The 21,926-nt window shown below is 38.7% G+C and overlaps 1 protein-coding gene across 10 annotated transcripts in view; it reads right to left on the bottom strand.

The window, feature by feature from the left end:
* Window positions 1–21,926, bottom strand: part of LRRC36 (leucine rich repeat containing 36) — an 88,109-nt gene that overhangs the window by 24,753 nt on the left and 41,430 nt on the right. For 5 of the 10 annotated variants that reach the window (XM_086351189.1, XM_086351181.1, XM_086351180.1 and 2 more), the window contains 8 exons: window positions 21,195–21,246; window positions 16,098–16,538; window positions 12,762–13,051; window positions 9,517–9,682; window positions 8,081–8,226; window positions 7,182–7,305; window positions 4,586–4,700; window positions 2,080–2,419 (listed from right to left, as the gene is read on the bottom strand). In XM_086351189.1, coding sequence (XP_086207315.1) covers window positions 2,194–2,419; window positions 4,586–4,700; window positions 7,182–7,305; window positions 8,081–8,226; window positions 9,517–9,682; window positions 12,762–13,051; window positions 16,098–16,538; window positions 21,195–21,246 — 1,560 coding nt within the window. In that variant the 3' untranslated portion in view covers window positions 2,080–2,193. Of the gene's footprint in view, window positions 1–2,079; window positions 2,420–4,585; window positions 4,701–7,181; window positions 7,306–8,080; window positions 8,269–9,055; window positions 9,683–12,761; window positions 13,052–16,097; window positions 16,539–18,035; window positions 18,126–21,194; window positions 21,247–21,926 lie in introns of those variants that run through there. The other 5 variants (XM_086351185.1, XM_086351184.1, XM_086351188.1 and 2 more) reach the window with 4 other exon arrangements.

The following is a 21,926-nucleotide window of genomic DNA, read 5'->3' as shown; positions in this document are numbered from 1 at the left end:
ATACTTGCTTCAGGGGACTTCCCCTGCTTCATGTTGAGTCCACTTAGCCCCATAGGGCAACAACACTTTGGCCCTTCCCTGATGTCACAAATCTACTGCTGCCCCTGGACCAAGGCCACACAGGGAAAATCAGAACCATAGATGACTTCTGCAGGAATGACCAGCAACCCTAGAGAGGGGCCTGGCCTAGTGCAGTAATGGCCATTTTCGGTGATAATAGAAAATAGGGTGGAAGGTGACTTAGTCTTAGTCAGGCTCTGCTTCTCCTTAGAGGTACTCTGAATAGGTTCCAGGTTGGCATTATCAGATAGGAGAAGGAAGTGAGCCTGGGTTGTAGAAAGAAGCACATTATCCCTGTCCCCATCTCCCCTAAACCTCACTGGCTGTCAAGTAAGTTGGGCTGTGCACTGGGTTGGGACCATGAAATAGGTCAACACAGGGCTATAAGGCTATTGACTAAGGCTACACTACCTGGGCAAGACTTAGGCTCTTTGGAGGGCTCTCAGTGGAGTCAAGACAGGACCAGCAAAGTAGGGTGGGGGGCTGTCCTTACTGACACTTCCACAGAAAACGAGCTCACTCTTAGCTCCCTCAGAGCCATGCCGCACAAAGAAACTTATGGCTCCACTGCACATGCTCCTTTTGGGAACTCACATGAAGTCAAGAGGTCTGTAGATTTTAACCTAGAGATGTGTGATCTTAGTTGTGATTTTCATGTCTCATTATTACAGCATAGCTCTCCTTCCCTGCACAGCACCTGGGTCAGAGAAGCAAATAAGTGTCTAATCTTTCTATCTTCCTCTCTCTCTGACATGACCCTGAAGATGAAGAGAAGTACAATATGATGTTAGGTTGACAGTCCTTCACTCTCTAGAGCTCTCTGGCAACATGAGCTACTTGGGCAACCTTGAAGCAGAAACACAAGAGTCACTTTCATTATCCTTTCCCATTGATGCCTAATCAATCAGGATTAAAGAAAAGATTGATCCTCAGTCTGAAATACCAGGTATTCATGTGTAAAGTGGATGCTCAGCTCAGAGCTAACTTTCAGAGGCTGCACCTCTGGTCTGGACTGAGCCAGCCTTCTCTCTCATCTTTCTAGCTCCTCTCTGATCCAGCCCACTCCACATGGCCAGACATCAATCCACTCTTTCTACAGAGAAAGCTTCTCAAACACAAATCTACTACCCCTCTGCGTTCCCAATCTAAAATCCTTAAGGAGCCATGCAACCTAGACAGTGCGTATCTCTTCTCAGGCCTTCTGTCCCCTGATTGGACTTTATTCCCATTCCATGGCCTTGACTTATGCTATTTCTCTCTGCAGCTCTCCCCACTGCCTCTGCCTTCAATCCTACATTTGCCTGGTGATCTTCCATTCCAATTCTTCAGATTTTGGTTGAAAGATCATTTCTTTAGGGGACATCTTCCTGACATCATACCTCCCTCCCAAACTAGGAAGGTCCCCTAGTTACATACTTCATGGCACCATGACCTACATTTTCCCTGCCTAGTGATCCCTGGGGGCCCAGACATTTCTACCCTGTACCCTTAGCCTAGGAGGCTCTGCACCCTGCTGTACCTGGTACCATTATACTTATTTTGCATCTTCCACTCAAACAAGTCCTCACTGACACCTTCTCCAATTCTCCAGAGTAGGAATTACCTACTCTCTCTTTCCAGGGTGTCTCTAGGCTTTTATTTAGGCCTATTTGGTACCAATGGAAGCTTTCAGCTCCATCACACAACTAAACTGTTGGGCTGCTCCAGCAGACCTTGTCACCTTTAACTATGATGGGAGGAAACCCAAAACACATTTGATGAACTGATCAATAGAGATTCTCTGAAATTTCCTCTAACACAAAACATACCTGGCCATGGATATTATTTTCTAACTTCCTACTACACAGTTTCAACTGACACTTGGGAAAAATATCTAGTGTTTTTTTCCTTTTTGACATTTTCAGCCAAGTGTTCCTATGTGATATGATGCCTAGGACTAAGTGCCAACTATTTATGTGGGCAGAAGGAAAGAATGACTTGATGGGAGGAGATAAAAAGAGAAATAAAAAGAAAGACCAATACAGTGTAATTAAGATTTTTTTTCTTAATCTTGTGGGGAAATACCACCATACTAGTGGTAATGACACTGAGAGCCCCCTGGGACTGAGAGACAAGCTGCAAAGGTGTACAGTGTTAGCTCCATAGACTAGGCTCTGGGACAGAGTCTGAAACAGTCTGTATTAAATACTGACCCATATCATGTGCTACTGGTGAGGAGGAAGACAGCGTGCTTTTCCCAAAGGGTGATGATCTCCCCAAATGATGACTCTTCTCAGGAGGCAGGAGTGCTTTCCCAGAATAACCTTTTTGCTCTTTATTCAGCTGCTGCAGCAGATACTCATTAGTTACCACCAGGGATCTGAGACACGGGGGGAAAGATAGTTGTGAAGTCATAAAAGCAAAGTAGATGTCATTCAGACCTGAAATGTTTGCTAAAGATAAATGTAAAATGAAGTAATACCTTTAACAGTTTCTTTATTACAGTCCTGTTTGATTATGTTCCAGTCCTGTTTGATTATGAATATGACTGTAGCAATAACACAGTTCACATTTTACATAGTGACTGTTCTATTCTTTCCAAAGCACTTTTCATGATGAATAAGTAGAAGCACCAGGAGACTGGCCCCTGACCAGGCCTGCAATTTCTATTCCTATTCCCAGATCTTAATTTCTACTTCTTCTAATCTATACTGCCTCAGCAATTAAACTAATGGTGCTAATAATTGTATTCTTGGACTCTGCATTACCACATAATGTTAGAAGCTATCAGAGACTTCCCCTCCCTGCCAAAAAAGATGTATGCACAATGCTATTCACTGCAGCACTATTTGTAACAGCAAGATACCATCAGCCTAAATGTCTATCAGAGGATTAATTATCGTGGAGTCCTATGTATGTATAAAAAGGAGTGAGAACTTACTCTAAACATCACTGTGAAATGATTTCTAAGATAAAATGTTAAAGCAACATTATGCCTCTTTTTATATAATAGAGGGAATACAAATACACACCCATGCCTGCAATGGAAGGCTAGTGGGAGGGAAGGAAAGGATAGAGGAGACAGGTAAGGAAGCTAAATTTGTTTGAATTTATCTGATTTCATAGATCTGACTTTGGGACCATGTAAGTTTAACATAACTGTACTCAGGATTAAATCAAAATAATAAAAATATTCCCTATAAATCAAAAACAAAATGAAACAAACTGAACCTATATATTGAAGTGATGGTTTAACAAAACAGAGAAGAATTAATTCAAGTTACTCTAAAATATAGCCATTAATACATCACTAAAGAGATAAACCTTAATGTTCTCAAAGTGTAGTCCCCAGGCCAGAAGCAACAGCATCACCTGAAAACTTACTAGAAATGCAAATTCTCAGTTCCCAGCCCAGATCTGCAGAATCAGAAACTCTGGGGGTAAGACCCAGCACTCTGTAGTTCAACAAGTTTTCAGGTGATTCTGTACACACCCAAGTGTGATAAACATGAATTTATGCTATTCAGTATACTCTTGTATGGGCTACCCTTATACTATACCCTTATAGTATAGGGGTATGTATGGTGTGTATACCTATACCCCTATGTAGTGGTGGGTCAGATGGTAAAGAATCTGCTTGCAATGTGGAAGACCCAGGTTCAATCTGTGGGTAGGTTGGGAAGATCCCCTGGAGAAGAGAATAGCTCCCCACTCCAGTATTCTTGCCTGGAGAATTCCATGGACAGAGGAGCCTGATGGGCTACAGTCCACGAGGTCGAAACGAGTCGGACATGACCGAGCCACTAACAAACACACACACACATTTTTGTATACGTTTGCAATAATTAGAAAAAAAGTTTTTAAAAAAGTCAGCCAGAATGGATCTGGGTCGAATGCTCCTTATATTAAGCCGTTCCAAGAAAAATTAGGAAGTGAAGTTAGGGACTGAAGGCTTGGGGAATAGAGTTCTTCTATTTAAGCTTCACTGATGGTCCTAGCAAAGGTGTTTGGCAAATCAAAATTTCAAGGGCTTGTCTAAATATACCAATAGTCTTGAGGCCTCTTCTGATTTGTCTAGCCTATAGCCTGGGGAAACTGTTCTTTGAAGAGCCTCATGTTATTGAATTCCTCTGAAAAGAACACATACATTGGATTCTTTCCCTATCACTCTGAGTGTGCTTGACCTCTCTTCTATGACCAAAAGTAGGTAGACATTTTTCAGAAGAGCAAGGTGGCTGATTTTAGGGGTACATTGTGACTGAGGAAAGTTAGCTGACCCAAACAAGGGTCCTGTTGGATCCAGTGAGAAACTACTTATTATTGAGGTGCTGTAACCCACCAGTGCCAGCAAAGATATTTAGTCCCTGGTGTGTTCTGGAAAGCAGTATTTTGACCCCTGAGCTAACTGGCCTGGATATAGGTTGTTTACATACAGAACATAATTAATTTGAAAAGTATATAGATATTAACTTGCCAAGTAAAACAAAGGAGATAAAGGAAAGGAAATATCTGCTTCCAGAAGCCAGCTAGATGGATCCAATCCTACCTCTGACTTTCATGGAGAAGAGTCACGGTCTCCTCTAGCTTTTTCAGCTGGGCAAGCTCCTGGTTCAGGCAAGACACCTGCATGTTCAGTTGTTGGTTTTTGCGCAGAAGATCATCTACAAAGGTTACAGTATATGGGGGTGAGAGGATTCCAAGTGGCTAGTGTTTGAGAAGAGCTTGAGTGAATGGGTGGGCATCTTGAAGAATTGGAGGCCCCACTGCACCCACCTCCACACTCCATTCACCATTCCTTCTCTTGAAGACAGCAGATATAGTGACAAGAATATACAGTTTAGCAGAAGACATATCTGAGTTAAAATTCACTTGATCTTGCACATGTTAGTTCATTTTTGTGAATTTCACAATCCTGTCCCGCAGCACTGTTATGAGGAGTCAGTGAGACACCTGCAGTCATAGGCATAGGCAGTCAACAAATATTAGGTCTCCCTGTATTCTGCATTTTAATTCATGCATGTATGTCCCTCACTCTGTATGGAATATGTGAAAACACCTAGAACTGTGTTGGGTGCAAGATAATAGCTCAATGAGCACTTACAGAAACTGAATTTGTGGCCAAAGCATTCATATTTAGCTTTCCAAATATGTTACCAAGGCTTGAAATAATAAAGTAGTGAAAGCACAAGAATTCTGGATCTTAAGCAAGTCAGTCTTCTAGAACAGTACTTAAACTTTAATATGCTTACAAATCGCCTGGGGAATCTTACTAAAAAACAGATTCTGATTCAGTAGGTCTGCTGCTAAGTCACTTCAGTCATGTCTGACTCTGTGCAACCCCATAGACGGCAGCCCACCAGGCTCCCCCATCCCTGGGATTCTCTAGGCAAGAATACTGGAGTGGGTTGCCATTTCCTTCTCCAAGGCATGAAAGTAAAAAGTCAAAGTGAAGTCGCTCAGTCGTGTTCAACTCTTAGCAACCCCATGAACTGCAGCCTACCAGGCTCCTCCGTCCATGGGATTTTCCAGGCAAGAGTACTGGAGTGGGGTGCCATTGCCTTCTCCATCAGTAGGTCTGAGGTGAGGCCAAGTATTCTATATATGTAACAAATCCCCAGGTGATGCTAATGTTGCTGATCTCTGGTTCACACTTTGAGTAGCAAGGTTCTGGAAGGTAGAAATCAGGGCTGCAACAGCCGTATTTATCACCAGTAATCCAAAGAGAGTACTGGGCCTCATAGCTGGTTGAAAATAAGTATCTAGTGAATAAACACCTATTTATTTTCAGTATAGGTAAGTGGAAACTGATGTCTTGATTATTCAGGCTTATAAATATTAGATAGACGAGATTCAACTCTGGAAATTCAATGCTGATTTCCAAATCAAATTTCTCATACAAATATCCAAATACCCATAATGTCTGTTTCAGTGTGCTGAACTAGAAGTTTAAAGTCAAGGGTAGACTTTTATCTATCTAAACTATACTAAGAATAAAGTAGAACAAATCACAAATTCAATAGGATTATTACTTTTCACTTGTCATAATGAAGAAAAATATTCAATACCCAGTGTTGGCAAGGGTGAAATGAAAAGGCATTCAAATATATATTTGCTGCTGATGTGCGTATAAACTGAAACTACCTTTTTAGGAATGATTTGGTAATGTGTAACAAAAACCTCAAAAATGTCCACATCCTTGGATCCACTAATTCTACTTCAAGGAATGTCTCCTAGGAAAACTGGTCAAAAATGTATACAACAATTTATACACACAGATATTAATAGCTGAATTATTTATCACAGCATAAATATTAGGTCTCTCAGCTCCATCAGAAGAGAAGATGATCTTAGAGAAGCATTTTCACTCTAGGGTCTTCTACTTCAAGTCTTTGAATGTTTGGAAATTCTTTGAATTATTTATAATATAAATAATGACAGCTTTATTTATAATAACTAACATTAAAAACAACTATATAGAGGACTAAATAGATAAATATGGTATAGTCATGTGATATTAGAGGAAATGCCTATGCTATTAAATTAATAACATTAGATTGTAGAAATCAGATTGCTGAGGGTCAATAGTAGGGGAACCTAAATGCACCAGGGTTGAACTTTTTAGAGAAGAGTTCTGTAATTTGATTGGATGGAATTAAGTGAGTATACATTTTGAGAAACTCATCAAACTTAGAATGTGTGCATTTTTTTGTATGTAAATTCGTTTTGAAAAATCAAAACACAAATTTCAGTTCTGAATTTAAAATATATGTATAGGGATATAGGTGAAAGAAAATATACCCAAAACACTAATGGTAGTTATTTCTGGGTAGTGCGATTTTATTTTCCTTATATTTTTCAAACTTTCTGTAAGGAACATGATCTTCTGCTATAATCAGAAAAAAAAACAAGTATCATTCTCAAAAAATAATGTCAATAATAATATTTGTAAACGCTTTACACTGATAAAAGAGTAAACTCTCTTACTCTGGTAACTCAAGTCACCTGCATTACAACTCTGAGGCAAAATGATTGTTTCCATTTAGGAAGCCATGTGAGCTCTGGATGATGAAGCTTATTAAATGGGTCATCTATAAACAAAATGTTGTCTTGAAATGCACCATACATTGCTTTCCTGAACTTACCGTAAGTGTGGGATGGGTGCCCACTGACAATCGAAGTGGTAGCACCTTCCTCCAAACGCTGGACTTTTTCTGACAAAATGAGGTTTTCCTCCAGCACTCTGACTAGTTTTTGCTTCAAACCTTCCTTTAGATTAGAAAACAAAATACAAACACATTAAGAATCTGAAATTCTGGAAAGTGTTTTTAGAAGATTGAAAGAATCTTTGCTCTTTTTAGTGATAAACTGAATGGAGGTCAGCCTCTCTCTTTCTCACTAGAATTTTAATTCATTGGTAAACATAGTGCAAGTGCAGCAAAGAAACTTACTACATGCATTTTACCACATGTGAAATATCCGCTACTATTACGAAACAAGTGGTTGTTTTGACAAGTGGCCAGCATTATGAATCACCTATTTAAAGTTTCTAGAAAATAAACTTGATGTCTGAAAATCCTCTAATGTTAAGAAAAGGTTAGGGGGGGAGTCTAAGAAAATGAATCCCTTCTTTCCCTCCCAGCACCAGAACCCTAACGCTCTAGGAGTGGTCCCTGGTTTAGGGCTCTCATCAGAACGGAGGAAAGACAATTCCAGAGACATTCAACTTCCCTCATCTGAATCAAATCATAACCCTCAAGAACACAATCCTAAATGTTTTTACTCTAGGGCTTTTTTTTTTCTTTTCCATTTCAAGCCTTTCCTTAGAATTTTTGGATTAGGGAGTCAACCCTGAAGAACCTCCAAGCTGTCCCTGCAAGTTTTGTGTTCCTAATTTGCACAGACTGACTTTCCTATATTTCAGTTCATAAGCATCTAGGTATTCAGGTGATGATGATCTTTATGGCACAGAGCTGTTCTAGCCTTGCTGCCTTGTCCTTTTCTAGTAAAGGAAGAGTAGGAAAAGAAGATGAGAGCAGCATACCATGTCATTAGGAACCAGCTGCCCTGTCTCCTTAAGTTCCATCTCCCTCCTGTGGAAGGCTTTTGATGTATCTTCCGGATGTGAGCGACACCACTGCTGAGAAGGAGCAGGGACTACCAAGGTCAGAAGCAGATCTCGGGCAGGACCTGCCAAAAATTCAGGTTGGGCACACGGGCCAGTCTTAAAAGCTAAAGCAGAGAATTCCTAGTCAATAACTACCAGCTCTGTTGGATAAATAGGGTAATCTAATGTCTCCTTTTTACAAGAATTTAGTAAGTAACTGTAAGAGATGTTTCATGATGGAGATAAAAAAGCTATATCCCACATCTATGGAGAAACAACAGCAGACTCTCATGAGTGCATGCTCCGTGCTATTCTCTAATCACTGATGAATGGCTCCTGGGGATAATTTCCTACAAAACAAGAGCAAAGGATCAATGTGGGAAGGAAAGTAACTGAGATAAGACTTTTTCTTCTGTATGTTGCTTTAGATATTAAAAAACAACAAAAAAAAGCTAAGCCTAAACAACTTTAAAGGCATATTTGACTCTTTTATGACCCCATGGACAGCCCGCAAGGCTCTTCTGTCCATGGAGTTCTCCAGGCAAGAATACTGGAGTGGGTTACCATGTCTTTCTCCAGAGGATCCTCCTGACCCAGGGATCAAACCCGGGTCTCCTGCATTGCAAGAGGATTCTTTACTTCCTGAGCCAACAGGGAAGCCCTTAAAGTTCCTAGTTTTTACTTAAACTCTTACCACTACTATTAAACAACAAATAGACACATGGGGACAATATTTGCAAAACTGTTTTTCCCCAAGTTCCTAAAAGCAAAGTCCTGAAAAAGAGTCCAGGTCATTTAGTCATTAGAGTTTTACAAATTATAACATTTCCATAGTCATCTCAGACCTCTGATGATCAAACTCAGTTTCTATTGTATTTATTATTGGCATTCTCCCCAAGGATCATAAAATTCTTTTGTAATCATTAACATGACCATGCTTTATTTTATATATAATCACTTAAAGACTACCAAAAAAAAAAAAGTTACAGGAAAACAAGACAACTGGTACAGGAGGGAAGAGTGCTTATGAAAACAGAGAACGGAATTCCCTGGCGGTAGAGCAGTTAGGACTTGGTATTTTCACTGCCCTGGCACTGATTGACCAGGTTCAATCCCTGGTCAGGGAAGTAAGAGCCTGCATAGAGCTGGCAAGCTACACAGTGCAACCAAAAAAAGGAAAAACAGGGAAGATGATTATAAGAAAAATGCAGATTTGTCTATCACTGTGTGGCTGACAAATTTTGGTAAGTGCTCATGAGAACAATTTCCCCTGCAAGTAAAGGGGGCTGAGTGGCTTTTATCAGAATGTAGAGCAGAAACAGCAGAAGCAAGGCTGAGCCCTTCTCTGGGAACTGAGAATGAATTCACTTTACCGAGAAACTTCTTGTTCAGGAGGAGGGAGCCGGAGCCATTCCAGTGCTTATCCACAAGCTCTAGGAGCTGTCTGAGGACAGTGGCCACATGGGAGGTTCTGGCAGAGACTGGGGGACTGTGGTTTCCTGGCAAACCATGCAAACTGCCCAGGTCACTAGAGAGAGGCTCAAGAAAAAAAAACAAACACCCAACCATTTGTCATTCTTACACAATAAGAGAAGTAAAAACGCAGACATTTAAAGGGTTAACATTAAGCAAAAGAGAAAGCTGACTTCATCTTTCAGTTCGGATTTAATAGAATATTACTTATGTCTAAGACAAATACAATAATATATACAAGGATAATTTCAAAGCAAACAGTATCTTCTATCATAATTTTCTATAGAGATTTTCAGAAGAGTACAAAAAATGTTTTAACACCCATGTCTATGGCTTAACATTATGTTATGAATATGGAAAGATTAAACTGCAGAACATTTTTTAAGGTATTATATTATCATAAAATAACATGGGGAGTAATTTAATAAAAGTTATAACTCATAAGCTTATATTTAGTATATTAATATATAATAAACATAACTGTCCTATAACATTTTAAGTGTTATGTTAAATGCTATTGTTGGACCCAGTACTAAAGATACTTTTTATTCAGTAAAAATCTTATGTATATAGATGCCTAGGTAGAGCTCTCTCTCCAGTGAAACTTCCAATTGTTTTTAATTCATTCAGATATGATATATATGTCTATATATTTAGTCATGTCTGAATGAATTAAAAGACAATTGGGGACTTCCCTGGTGGTCCAGTGGTTAAGAATCCACCTGCCAATGCAGGAGACACAGGTTCAATCACTGGTCCAGGAAGATCCCACATGCCACAGGGCAACTAAGCCCACACACCACAACTACTGAGCCAGCGTGCCCTAGAGCCTGTGCTCTGCAACAAGAGAAGCCACTGCAATGAGAAGCCCAAACACTACAACTAGAGAAAGTTCATGAGCAGTACCAAAGACACAGAGCAGCCAGTAAATAAATTAAAATTTTCAAAAATTAAAAAAAAATTGTGAATTTTACTGGACAGATCAATCTTGTCGGTGAGTTCTCAAGGGACTTCAAGAAAGCTGTTACATATTAAAAACAGCCAAATTATTTCTCAATCTTTGACTCTTTTGATATTAAAAATATATAAATGATTAATTAGCTAATGCTGTCATATCTGACAACCATGAAACAGAACACCAGACAGTGATATTTATGACTTGAGTCACACATGTGGCCTATGATTAATAAGGAAAAGCATTATAAATGGGATAAACATTTATTAAACAGATCTGTATTGAACACTGATCATGTGCATTGAGAGTTGTATATAAGGTCTATGAACATATGAACTAAAAGATGAAGTCCTTAAGAAATTAATCTGATTAGGAAGGAAAGTCATAGAAAGACTGGTTACACTACTCTTGTGGAAAACGGATATTGAAATGTCCATTTCAAAATCCAATCAAAATATCATTGGTTTTTCATGTATTGGTAATACTGTGTGTACATCATGAAGCAACTTAGAAACACACATATGCCTTATGTATTTTCTTTCACTTTTCATAATGTGAGAGTGGGGGATAATTTTTTTATGAACTTTGGAATAATTCTGTTACTTTTAATTTTCAGCAAATTATGCCTTATGATTTTTTTAAATTTAATTTTTATAATTTGTGATTCTAAAGTCAGTTGGTTAAAAATAAATTTTCTAATCAAGAATTCATATTTAATTTTGTGTTTTTTTATATGGGATTATTTTTTAAACAACTTTTAAATGCTCTTCTGATTTATACCTTTCTAGAAACTAAACAGTGTATTTCTTTTATAGTTATATTCAAGCAGCTCTTTTATAACTTTTCATATAAACAAATACAGTATCTAACAGGAAAAAAGAAATGGGAACTTTTAAGACAGTCCAGAAGAGTGCATTGAGATTTTAATTACTGTTTTAACAATATAACATGAAATAGAGGTGAGAAAATTTCCTAGAACATATCTTATTAATATAGCACCTAAATATCCTAAATGTTGCTATGGCTTTACCCTAAATACATTAACACTAGTGCTCTTTTCTAGAACAATAGGCATCAGTGACTGAAGATGGAAAACAAAAAAGGACCAAAAAGTCAAAAAAAGTATTACAAGACTGCCCCCTTTGGTACACAAAAATTATAACCAATTCCAAAGTTTTGAAAACTGAATAGAAAGTATTTAAAAGCTAAAAAAAGCCAACCAACCAACCAACAACAAAATCCCTTTATAAGCCCATGTCGATGTGCAAAAAGATTTCCAGCAAGTGAAACAAAAGTGACTAGAAATAGTTGTTTTTGACCAAATAACCTGCTTTCTCACAAGGCAGTAAGTCATTAAATGACAAATGATTCGTATGACTAAGACTATGGGTTCAAGGGAAGGGAATGTCCTGAGAGCTATAGTTCCTTTAACTAATGAGAAGAAGGTTTCATGATGGAATTAAAACCTGGAGAAAAATTAATATTCAGATAGATGAGAGGAGAGAAGATGGCATTCTCCATGGAGGGATGTATACAAAGGCAGTGACAAAACTTAGTTAATGAGTAAGAACAACACTAACTATCGTACTACAATTTTATAAAATGAATTAAATAATATGTGTGGGAATGTTTTTTGATTTGTTGTTTATTCTCTGAGCCAACTTTCAGCTAAAAATCCTTTGGATTATTTAATTCATCATCTTAATCTAATTCATTCTGGGGAAAAACTAGAATAATTTTAGTTTCTGGACAGGAAAGCAATGCTTTCAGAAGAAAGGTCCCTAGCAAGTTAGTCATTTGTAGCCAAAGCAAATGTGTAAACATGGTAAGATTATAAACAACAATGAAACAGAGATCATTCTTCAACCAACCCTGAGCCCCTGGCAACTTGTGTATTCTTTCCTATCGTAAACTCTGTCCACTTATTATCAAAGTACTTCTCCCCATGTTTATGCTCTGGAAGTAGATTAGGGACCATTCTTCCTGTGACCGAAATGCAGCAGAAGGGGACTGACTTTCCCAAAGGCAAAAGAATCACAGCCTTTGGCCTGGCAGTATTACCCACTGACCTCTGAAAATCCCTTTGAATTTCTATCACTCTTGATCAAAACTACCATCACAAAAACAGAACCCCATTCTAATCTTGGATCTGATGTGTTTTTGTACAAGCACAAACAAGCCAACACTTGCCTCACTGCCTGTAGCATCTCTGAAACCATGTTTTGTATTCAGGGTGGCAAGCATATTTTCTTTCCGTCTGAATCCTCTTCTTGATGGGCTTAATGACCTCTTGGTCAAATTCTCTCTGTTTTCTGATGTCCCAGTAGGCAACAGCAGTGTCCTAAGAGAGTCTCCCAGGATGGAGTTGTTTGGGAAAGAACCATGTGCTTGCGTTAAATCACTGAGGCTCGTGGCTAATTGTTGCTCTACATTCACCACCAGAGCAGGGTCACTGTTGAAATGGGTTGCGGCATACAGATCTGTGAAGGAAACAGGCCAGGAGATGAACCTGCTCTTCAACTCTCTCAAGTCTCCCTTCCTTCCTTAACCTGTCTGAAGTCCAAGGGTCACAATGGCCTCTCCCTAGTATATACTCTCAACTGTCTGGATTCTCCCTCCCCATCCACCTGACAAAGCCCCAAATCTGGTTAAATACTCTGTGCACATACTCCAAACCCACAGCAGAGCAGTGGGAAGTGACTGGAGAAGAATATGCATCTCTTTCGACCATCTTCACTTTAAATTCATAACCATTATCTTAACTGGGCCCAGCTATTTTAATATACTACCCTAATCAATTTACTCTCCTATTCTTTGAGATCACTATTTCACATCTCTTCTCAAACTTCCAACAGGGTCATTTCCACCATGTTCTCTTTGATCCCATCCCCCTTCCAGCTACATTTCCACATCTTCGCTCCCATTCACTGCAAAACTCCTTGAAGGTGTTGTATATATTCGGTAATTCTATTGCTTCTCCTTTGATTCTTTAATTCACCTCAACAAGGCTTTTACTAATCACGCATCTCCTGAAGCTGCTCACTACATGGGTTCAATCCCTGGGTTAGGAAGATCTCCTGGAGAAGGAAATGACAACCTACTCCAGTATTCTTGCCTGTGAAATCCCATGAACAGAGGAATCTGGCTGGGGCTACAGTCCATGGGGTCGCAAGAGTCAGACACGACTTAGTGACCAAACCATCACCACCAATGCATTGCCAAATACCATGATCATTTCTCAGTCCCAGAAATGTTAAATGCATCTATTAAAAACATCTGACACTGTATTTATCACTCTCTCCTTCCTGAAACACATTTTTCATGTGGCTTCCTGGTTACCACTCCCTCTTTGGCTTTTTTTCTTTTCTCTTACTTAGTGGCTGCCACTTTCTTGCTCTCCATGATGGTTTCTCTTCATCAGCAAGATTTCTAATTGTTGGAGGACTCAAGTTAGTCCTCAGATATCTTTTATATCTATATTTACCCCCTTGGGGAGATTATATCCAGTCTGTTTTAATGCCAACCACACACTTTTAATTCCCAGCTCCACCTTCTTCCAGACTAATATATCTAATTATCAAATTGGCATCTCTGAGAAGTTCTAATAGGCACCTCAAACTCAACATGTCTAAGACCAACTCTTGGTATCTATCCTAAAACCTGTTCCTCATACTCTTTTCCATCTGAGTAAATGGTAACTCCATCCTTCCATTTATTCAGACTTGAAACCTGAGAGTTATACTTGACTTGCTTTCTCTCATACTTCATCCTCAACCCAGCAGCAAATCATGGAGTGTTATCTTTGGAACATATTCAGAATCTATTTCTCACCACCTATACTGCTTTCTCTCTAGTTCAAGTTACCATCATCTCTTATCCAGATTCTGATCTACTTTTAGAATTTTAGAAACTTCTATCCTTGCCCCCCATTGTGTATTCTCAACTAAGTAGCAAGAGTAATTTTTAAGTTAGATGTCACTTCTCTGCTACAAACTCTCCAACAGCTCCTGATCTGACCCAGAATAAATGTCTGATTATCTGACTTTATCTATACACCTCATCTACCTCACTCTACTGTAGCAGCCCTGTTTCCTCACTGTTCTTTGAACATGCCAAGCACGTTCCAGTTTCAGGAACTTTGCACTTACTATTTCTACTGTCTAAAATTTCTCCCCCCACAAGTTATCGACATGACTCACATGCATTTTATTTAAGTCTGTACTCTTACTTCTCATTTGAGAAGCTTTCCCTGACCATTCTATCTAAAGCTTTGCTACTGCTGCTGCTAAGTCGCTTCAGTCGTGTCTGACTCTGTGCGACCCCAGAAACGGCAGCCCACAAGGCTCCCCTGTCCCTGGGATTCTCCAGGCAAGAACACTGGAGTGGGTTGCCATTTCCTTCTCCTGTGCCTGAAAGGGAAAAGTGGAAGTGAAGTCGTTCAGTCATGTCTGACTCTTAGTGACCCCATGGACTGCAGCCTACCAGGCTCCTCTGTCCATGGGATTTTCCAGGCAAGAGTACTGGAGTAGGGTGCCATTGCCTTCTCCGATCTAAAACTTTACCTCCTTCATATACTCTCTAATAAGTGCTACATGCATGTGTGCATGCTAAGTTGCTTCAGTTGTGTCAGACTCTTTATGACCTTATGGACTATAGCCCACCAAGCTCCTCTGTCCATGGGATTCTCCAGGTAAGAATACTGGAGTGGGTTGCCATGCCCTCCTCCAGGGAATCTTCCTGACCCAGGGATCAAACTCACGTCTCTTATGTCTTCTACATTGGCAGGCGGGTTCTTTACTGCTGGAGTCATCTGGGGAAGCCATTCTCTAATACACTTATGTTATTTTTCTTCACAACACTTATCATAAGCTGACTTCTATATTTATAATTTATTTATCATCTGTCTTACCTCTTTAGAATAGAATTTCCATGAAAGTAGAGACCTTTTTTATTAATGCAAAAATACACATGGAATTTCACTTTTGTTTGCTATGTTATCTACAGAGCTAGAACAGCATCTGGCATATAGTAGGTATTTAATACATTTTGTTGAATAAATACATAACTAAAGAGTGGTCTCCCAACACTTTCCTAAAACTAGCTTTTTCTGAAAAAGTAACTCTCAATAGAAGTGATTGAGACCAGAGAAGACTAAATGTTACTAGAAATATATCCCAGGATGCTATTTAACTGAAATAACATATAGTTATCAAGTTTGCATTTATATGAATTTTCTCTAATATATCTATCATGTTAAACTCATACCCTGTAGATTTCTCGAGGCTCTCACTACTGGTCATGATATATTTATTTACTTTTGGCTGCACCGTGCAGCTTGCAGGATATTTTAGTTCCCTGGCCAGGAACTGAGCCCACACCCTCAGCAGCGAAAGCGCAGAATCCTAACCATTGGACTGACAAGGAATTCCCCAATGTAAGAAATATTTATTCCAAAAGATCCAGTTAAACTTCAATCTTCACATCTATTAAAGAAAAGAGGCCTACAAACTTATAGGAAGCTATTACCTGAACTAAGCTTCAAAAGCCTTCCGGTGCTGGAGTCAGGGTTTGACAGAGAAGTCAGTAAGTCTCCACAGGAATGGGATGTAGTGGCTTTCATGTTATTTGAAGGCTTTGTGCTATATTCTCTGTAGTTCTTGTTTCTCTGAGGCCTTTTACCAATACTTCCGTGAAGGGACAGATTTTGAGAATAATGACTATCATAATTTTCTAGACCAACATCTGAAGGTAACTGATAGGGATGAATCTGGCTAGAATCACCCACATCCAGGCGTTTACCCAATGAGGCATCATGGGTAAGCTGATAAGTATCAGGTTTTGGTATCAAGTCCTTTTCTGGAGAAGAACCTGAAGACTTGTTGTCCAAAAAAGATATTCGGTACCCTTCTTTAGCCATCTTCTCTGGGGATCGAACTGTCATCTGATGAGGTGAGTAGCGTCTGATTTCTAACCGTCACCAAGGGGGCGGGAAAAAGACAATGAGAATTTTTAGGGTAGCCTTGTTCACTAGATAAACTCTTGTCTACCAAAAAAAACAAAAACAAAAAAACAGTTCTCAGGAAGAGATGGTTTATAATTTTTATAAGTGGTAGCATAAAATTATGGAGGGATTCCTACATGGAAGAACAACAAAACATGCTGGACATTGTGTAAACAGTAAAGACTATAACATTCTGAAGATAAATTTTACGTTAACCTAATTCCCTAGGAATTCCCTTTGAAAACTAGTGTCAGAGTTTTCTATATTTACACTTCCACTATTTTGGTGCACCCCCACATGACAAAAGTTGTGGTCTTATGTATTCAGTCTATGGACAACAATTGGTAGGTCTCTGATCTCACAGACTCCTCACAATAAAGCTAAACCCATTCCCACTCCAAATCTCCACCCAGAGGATATAGGTTCACACACTGGGAACCACTATCATAAGCCAATTAAATGACAGGAAATTCAAAACCTATGAAAACCCCTAAACCAATTCCAAAACATTTCTCTCAGTCAGCTGTATCAGAATCTCTGAAAAGCCTCAGAGTGGGGCAACTAAAGCATCAGACAAAGAGAGAGGTCTCTGTGTTCTTTGGGGTTTTCAGATATTCATATGTTTGAAGGCCTTCCTGAGTTAGTCACATTAACTCAGAACAGTGGAATTTCTATCTCTATAGAATCTTTAAGAATATCAATGTTTTTACTAAGCACCAGTCCATACAGTGGAAGAAATGTTAAAGAACAATATTTTTATGTAAGGAAAAGAATCTAAGAACAAGTAATGAGATTAGATAAATCAGACTATCCCTCCTGTTGAAGATATCTAAAAAGTGGGATGGGGCAGCGGGTGGACGCCGTGCGCAGAGACAGAGCGGCGTGGGGACCGCGGGCGGAGCAGGTGACCCACTGAGTTCTTCATTATGTCTGATGGAGACTATGATTACCTCATCAAGTTTTTAGCTCTGGGAGACTCGGGAGTAGGGAAGACCAGTGTGCTTTATCAGTACACAGATGGTAAATTTAACTCCAAATTCATCACAACAGTCGGCATTGATTTCAGGGAAAAGAGAGTGGTGTACAGAGCCAATGGGCCAGATGGAGCTGTTGGCAGAGGTCAGAGAATCCACCTGCAGTTATGGGACACAGCTGGACAAGAGAGGTTTCGTAGCTTGACAACTGCCTTCTTCAGAGATGCTATGGGGTTTCTTCTGCTTTTTGATCTGACAAATGAGCAGAGTTTTCTCAATGTCAGAAACTGGATAAGTCAGCTACAAATGCATGCATATTGTGAAAACCCAGATATAGTGTTATGTGGGAATAAGAGTGATCTGGAAGACCAAAGAGTAGTAAAAGAGGAAGAAGCCAGAGGACTTGCAGAGAAATACGGAGTCCCCTACTTTGAAACTAGTGCTGCCAATGGGACAAACATAAACCAGGCTATTGAGACGCTCCTGGACCTGATAATGAAGCGAATGGAACGGTGTATGGACAAGTCCTGGATTCTCGAAGGCGTGGTGCATTCCAACGGTCACACCTCTGCAGATCAGCTGAATGAAGAAAAGGAGAAGGGGTCATGTGGCTGTTGAGGGGGCTTAGTGAGCTGAACAGCCATTCGAGGGGCCCATGTCTGTGACCTTCCATATGGTGAAACATGACTCAGAGAGAGGCAAACAGGCCTTGCATGCAAACTGCTTCTCACCATCCCAATTAGACCTATCAGTAAAGCATCCCGTTTTAAAATTACTTTGCTGCAGCTTTGTAAATATTCTTTAAGATTCAGCCTGAGAGTTAGGCAAAATATCTCACATATCCAAAAGTGCCTTATAAAACATTAGCCGCATGGCAGTAGATCGTTCAAGGATTCAGGATTTTGTAGCCACAGAACAGCGCATTTATTATGTATAATGACTGAAGATACCATCCCTGCTTTACCATACATAGGCCCAGAGTCTCACCTTTAAGATCTTAGATGTAATATCCGTTTTTAACGCAAATTTAAGACACTTCTTGCACCACAGGGGACTTTCTAAAATGTCATCTAAACAATTTAAATATTAAATAAGAATATACACAAATGAAAAAAAAAAAGTGGGATGATATATATATCCTTAAAAGCATTAAAGAGCTAACAAGCTAGTGAGGAATTTCTAGGCCAAAATCTAGAAAACAGCAAGAACTCTTAGAGATGAGTCTAGCACTTAAAGTCACTTTTTCTCTAAGGAGATTTAGGATAAAAGGTATAAAATCCTAGTCCAGGATCCATCCAAGGTAAAGAGTATGAGAAACCACCTTCTCACCACCCACCCAACATTAAGATGGGAACCTAAGCAGGATACAATTTTCAGAATAAAGGTAAACTGGAAATAAACTAGCCCTTGTACACTGGTAATCTAGGTTTGTATTATCTGGGTGGTCCAGGGAACCTCAAGTTTTGAGCATGGATTAAGATGATCCCAGATTGATAGTCCCCTAGCCAACTGGTAAAAGCAAATGAAAGTCTGATCTGGAAAAGATATCTTCATGTAAGACTTTAAACCATTCCTACAAATAGTTTTTAAAATATAATATACACAGCTTTGGTACATATACAAAATGGAGTATTACTCAGCCATTAAAAAGAATACATTTGAATCAGTTCTAATGAGGTGGATGAAACTGGAGCCTATTATACAGAGTGAAGTAAGCCAGAAAGAAAAACACCAATACAATATACTAACGCCTATATATGGAATTTAGAAAGATGGTAACAATAACCCTGTATACGAGACAACAAAAGAGACACTGATGTATAGAACTGTCTTTTGGACTCTGTGGGAGAGGGAGAGGGTGGGATGATTTGGGAGAATGGCATTGAAATATGTATAATATCATATATGAAACGAGTCGCCAGTCCAGGTTGGATGCACAATACTGGATGCTTGGGGCTGGTGCACTGGGACGACCCAGAGGGATGGTATGGGGAGGGAGGAGGGAGGAGGGTTCAGGATGGGGAACACATGTATACCTGTGACGGATTCATTTTGATATATGGCAAAACCAATACAATATTGTAAAGTTAAATAAAATAAAATTTGAAAAAAAATAAATAAATAAAACCAACTACCTTGAAAAAAATAAAATATAATATCCAGCAAGTAGCCAAAGGAAACAAAAAAGGAAATAAGACAAGTGAGAATGAGTAGGAAAAAACAGACAACACAGGCACACAAAAATTGGAATTAATAGATGCAGCCTATACAATGGCTATTTTTACTATGTTTAAAGATATAAAACATCTGGGAAATTTCTGCTTATTAAAAAGTGGCCCAGCAGATTTGAAAAAGAACCAAATCAAATTTGTAAAACTGAAAATAAAACTAGTGAAATTAAGAATTCAGCAAACAAGCTTAAAAGCAGATTAGACACAGCTGAAAAGAATGAATTTAAAGTATGGGTCAGAAGGAATTATCCAGAATGTAGATCAAACAAAAAAGATGAATTATATGAAGAATAAGAGGCAAAGGGGACAATGTAAAAGTCTCAGACATATATTTACTTAATCAAGAGTTATAGAGGGACAAGATAGAAAAAATTGGACACATTATTTTTGAAGCATTCTGCAGAAATAATGAGACAGAATGTACCAATTCAAGTGCAATAAATACCAAACAAGATAAATAAAAAGAAATTCACACATCATAGTGAAATCACAAAAACATCAAACACAATTGGAAAATCTTAAAAGCAGCCAGAAGAAAAAAACATTATCCTTGCAGGAGTGACAAATTTCTAGCTAACTTTTTAAAAGCAGCCATAAAAGACAGACTACAGTGGAATACCTTCAATATTTTGAAAGAAATAACTGCCAACATAGAAATTTATACCCAACAAAAATACCCTTTAAGAATGATAGTGAGATAGGGGCATTTTCAGACAATCAAAAACTGAAAGAATTCATTACCAGTAGACATACACTAAAGAAAATTCTAAAAGATGTACTATGAACTACAGGAAAATTATCTCAGAAGGGAAGTCTAGGATTAAAAAAAGAAGAAGAAATAAGGAGCAAAACAAAGTAGTAAATATATAGATAAGCTTAAATAAACATTGACTTTATAAAAATAGTATCTAGTGAGTTTTTAAAAATATAATTAAAATCCATAATAACTATACATTAATTAGAAGGGATTAAAAGGAGTAAAGTACTTTGAATTTTCCAAGAGAAGTGTTAAGGTGTTGATTAATTTTGAAGTTGAACAAGTTAAGGACTCATATTATAATTTGGGGCATAATAATATCAAAAGTACAGAAAGAGTGATAACTTATAAATTAGCAGAAAGAAAAAATTGGTGATTAAAAACATAATAAATCCAAAAGAAGGCAAGAAAGGTAAAAGAAACAAGGAATAGTTAGCCAATACAAAAAGTCAAGAATAAAGGAAGTCAGACTATCTTCTCCTCAACTAGAAAAACCTCAGACGTCACTAAGCATCCAGGGCAACCCTTTATGAAAGCAGAAAAGAATTCATCGTGTAGTGCCCCCGGACGGAGACATCTCCTTCCATCTTCTCTCAAATCCCATCATATCTAGATTTCTCTGACTAGCATGGAGAAAAATATTGTAAGCAAAATATTTACCATCTTCCTGGTTATTCTCACTTGGCATCTCCCTTCTTGCCACTTCCTGCATCTAAAAAGAAGTTTTTAGAAGAGCGTCAGTGGGCATTCAGACATGAGTTTAACTAGAACAGAGAGGGGGAAGGGTTCAGAATACTTTCCTGTTAGTAAGCAAGTCCATTCTTGCAAACTAGGGACCTAAATAAAAAAACTAAATAAAATTGGGGGAAAAAATTCTTTAAACTAGCCACAATGCAAAGAGTTTCTAGAGTTGTTTTGAAGCAGATAAAGAGATGCCTTGCAAAGACAAAATACTCTTTAGATAGTAAAGAACACACCAAATGGTGAGATATTCTATTTTCTCTGTTTTTGATAACTCAGCATAGAATTTAGATGGTACCACCTTTCCAAACTTATTTCTGTTTAAAGAACTCACATATTTATATTACCTCTGGTAAAGCTGAGCATCAAGCACAGGAGCTACTGGGACCTTTAATAGGCTGAAAATTAATCTAAGGCATAATTAAGCAAGGATTTATACAAAGTAGAAAGCCATCTCAGTTCAGTTAGTCGCTCAGTCGTGTCCAACTCTTTGTGACCCCATGGACTGCAGCATGCCAGGCTTCCCTGTCCATCACCAACTCCCAAAGCTTCCTCAAAACTCATGTCCATCGAGTCAGTGATGCCATCCAACCACCTCATCCTCTGTCATCCTCTGTCGTCCCCTTCTCCTCCCGCCTTCAGTCTTTCCTA

The sequence above is a fragment of the Bos grunniens genome, chromosome 18, assembly GCF_055505025.1.
Source record: "Bos grunniens cultivar Pamir isolate PY7600 chromosome 18, Bosgru_T2T1.0, whole genome shotgun sequence".
Lineage (NCBI taxonomy): Eukaryota > Metazoa > Chordata > Mammalia > Artiodactyla > Bovidae > Bos > Bos grunniens.
The sequence above is the reverse complement of the archived record's forward strand: the minus strand, read 5'-3'. Positions and strand labels throughout refer to the sequence as shown.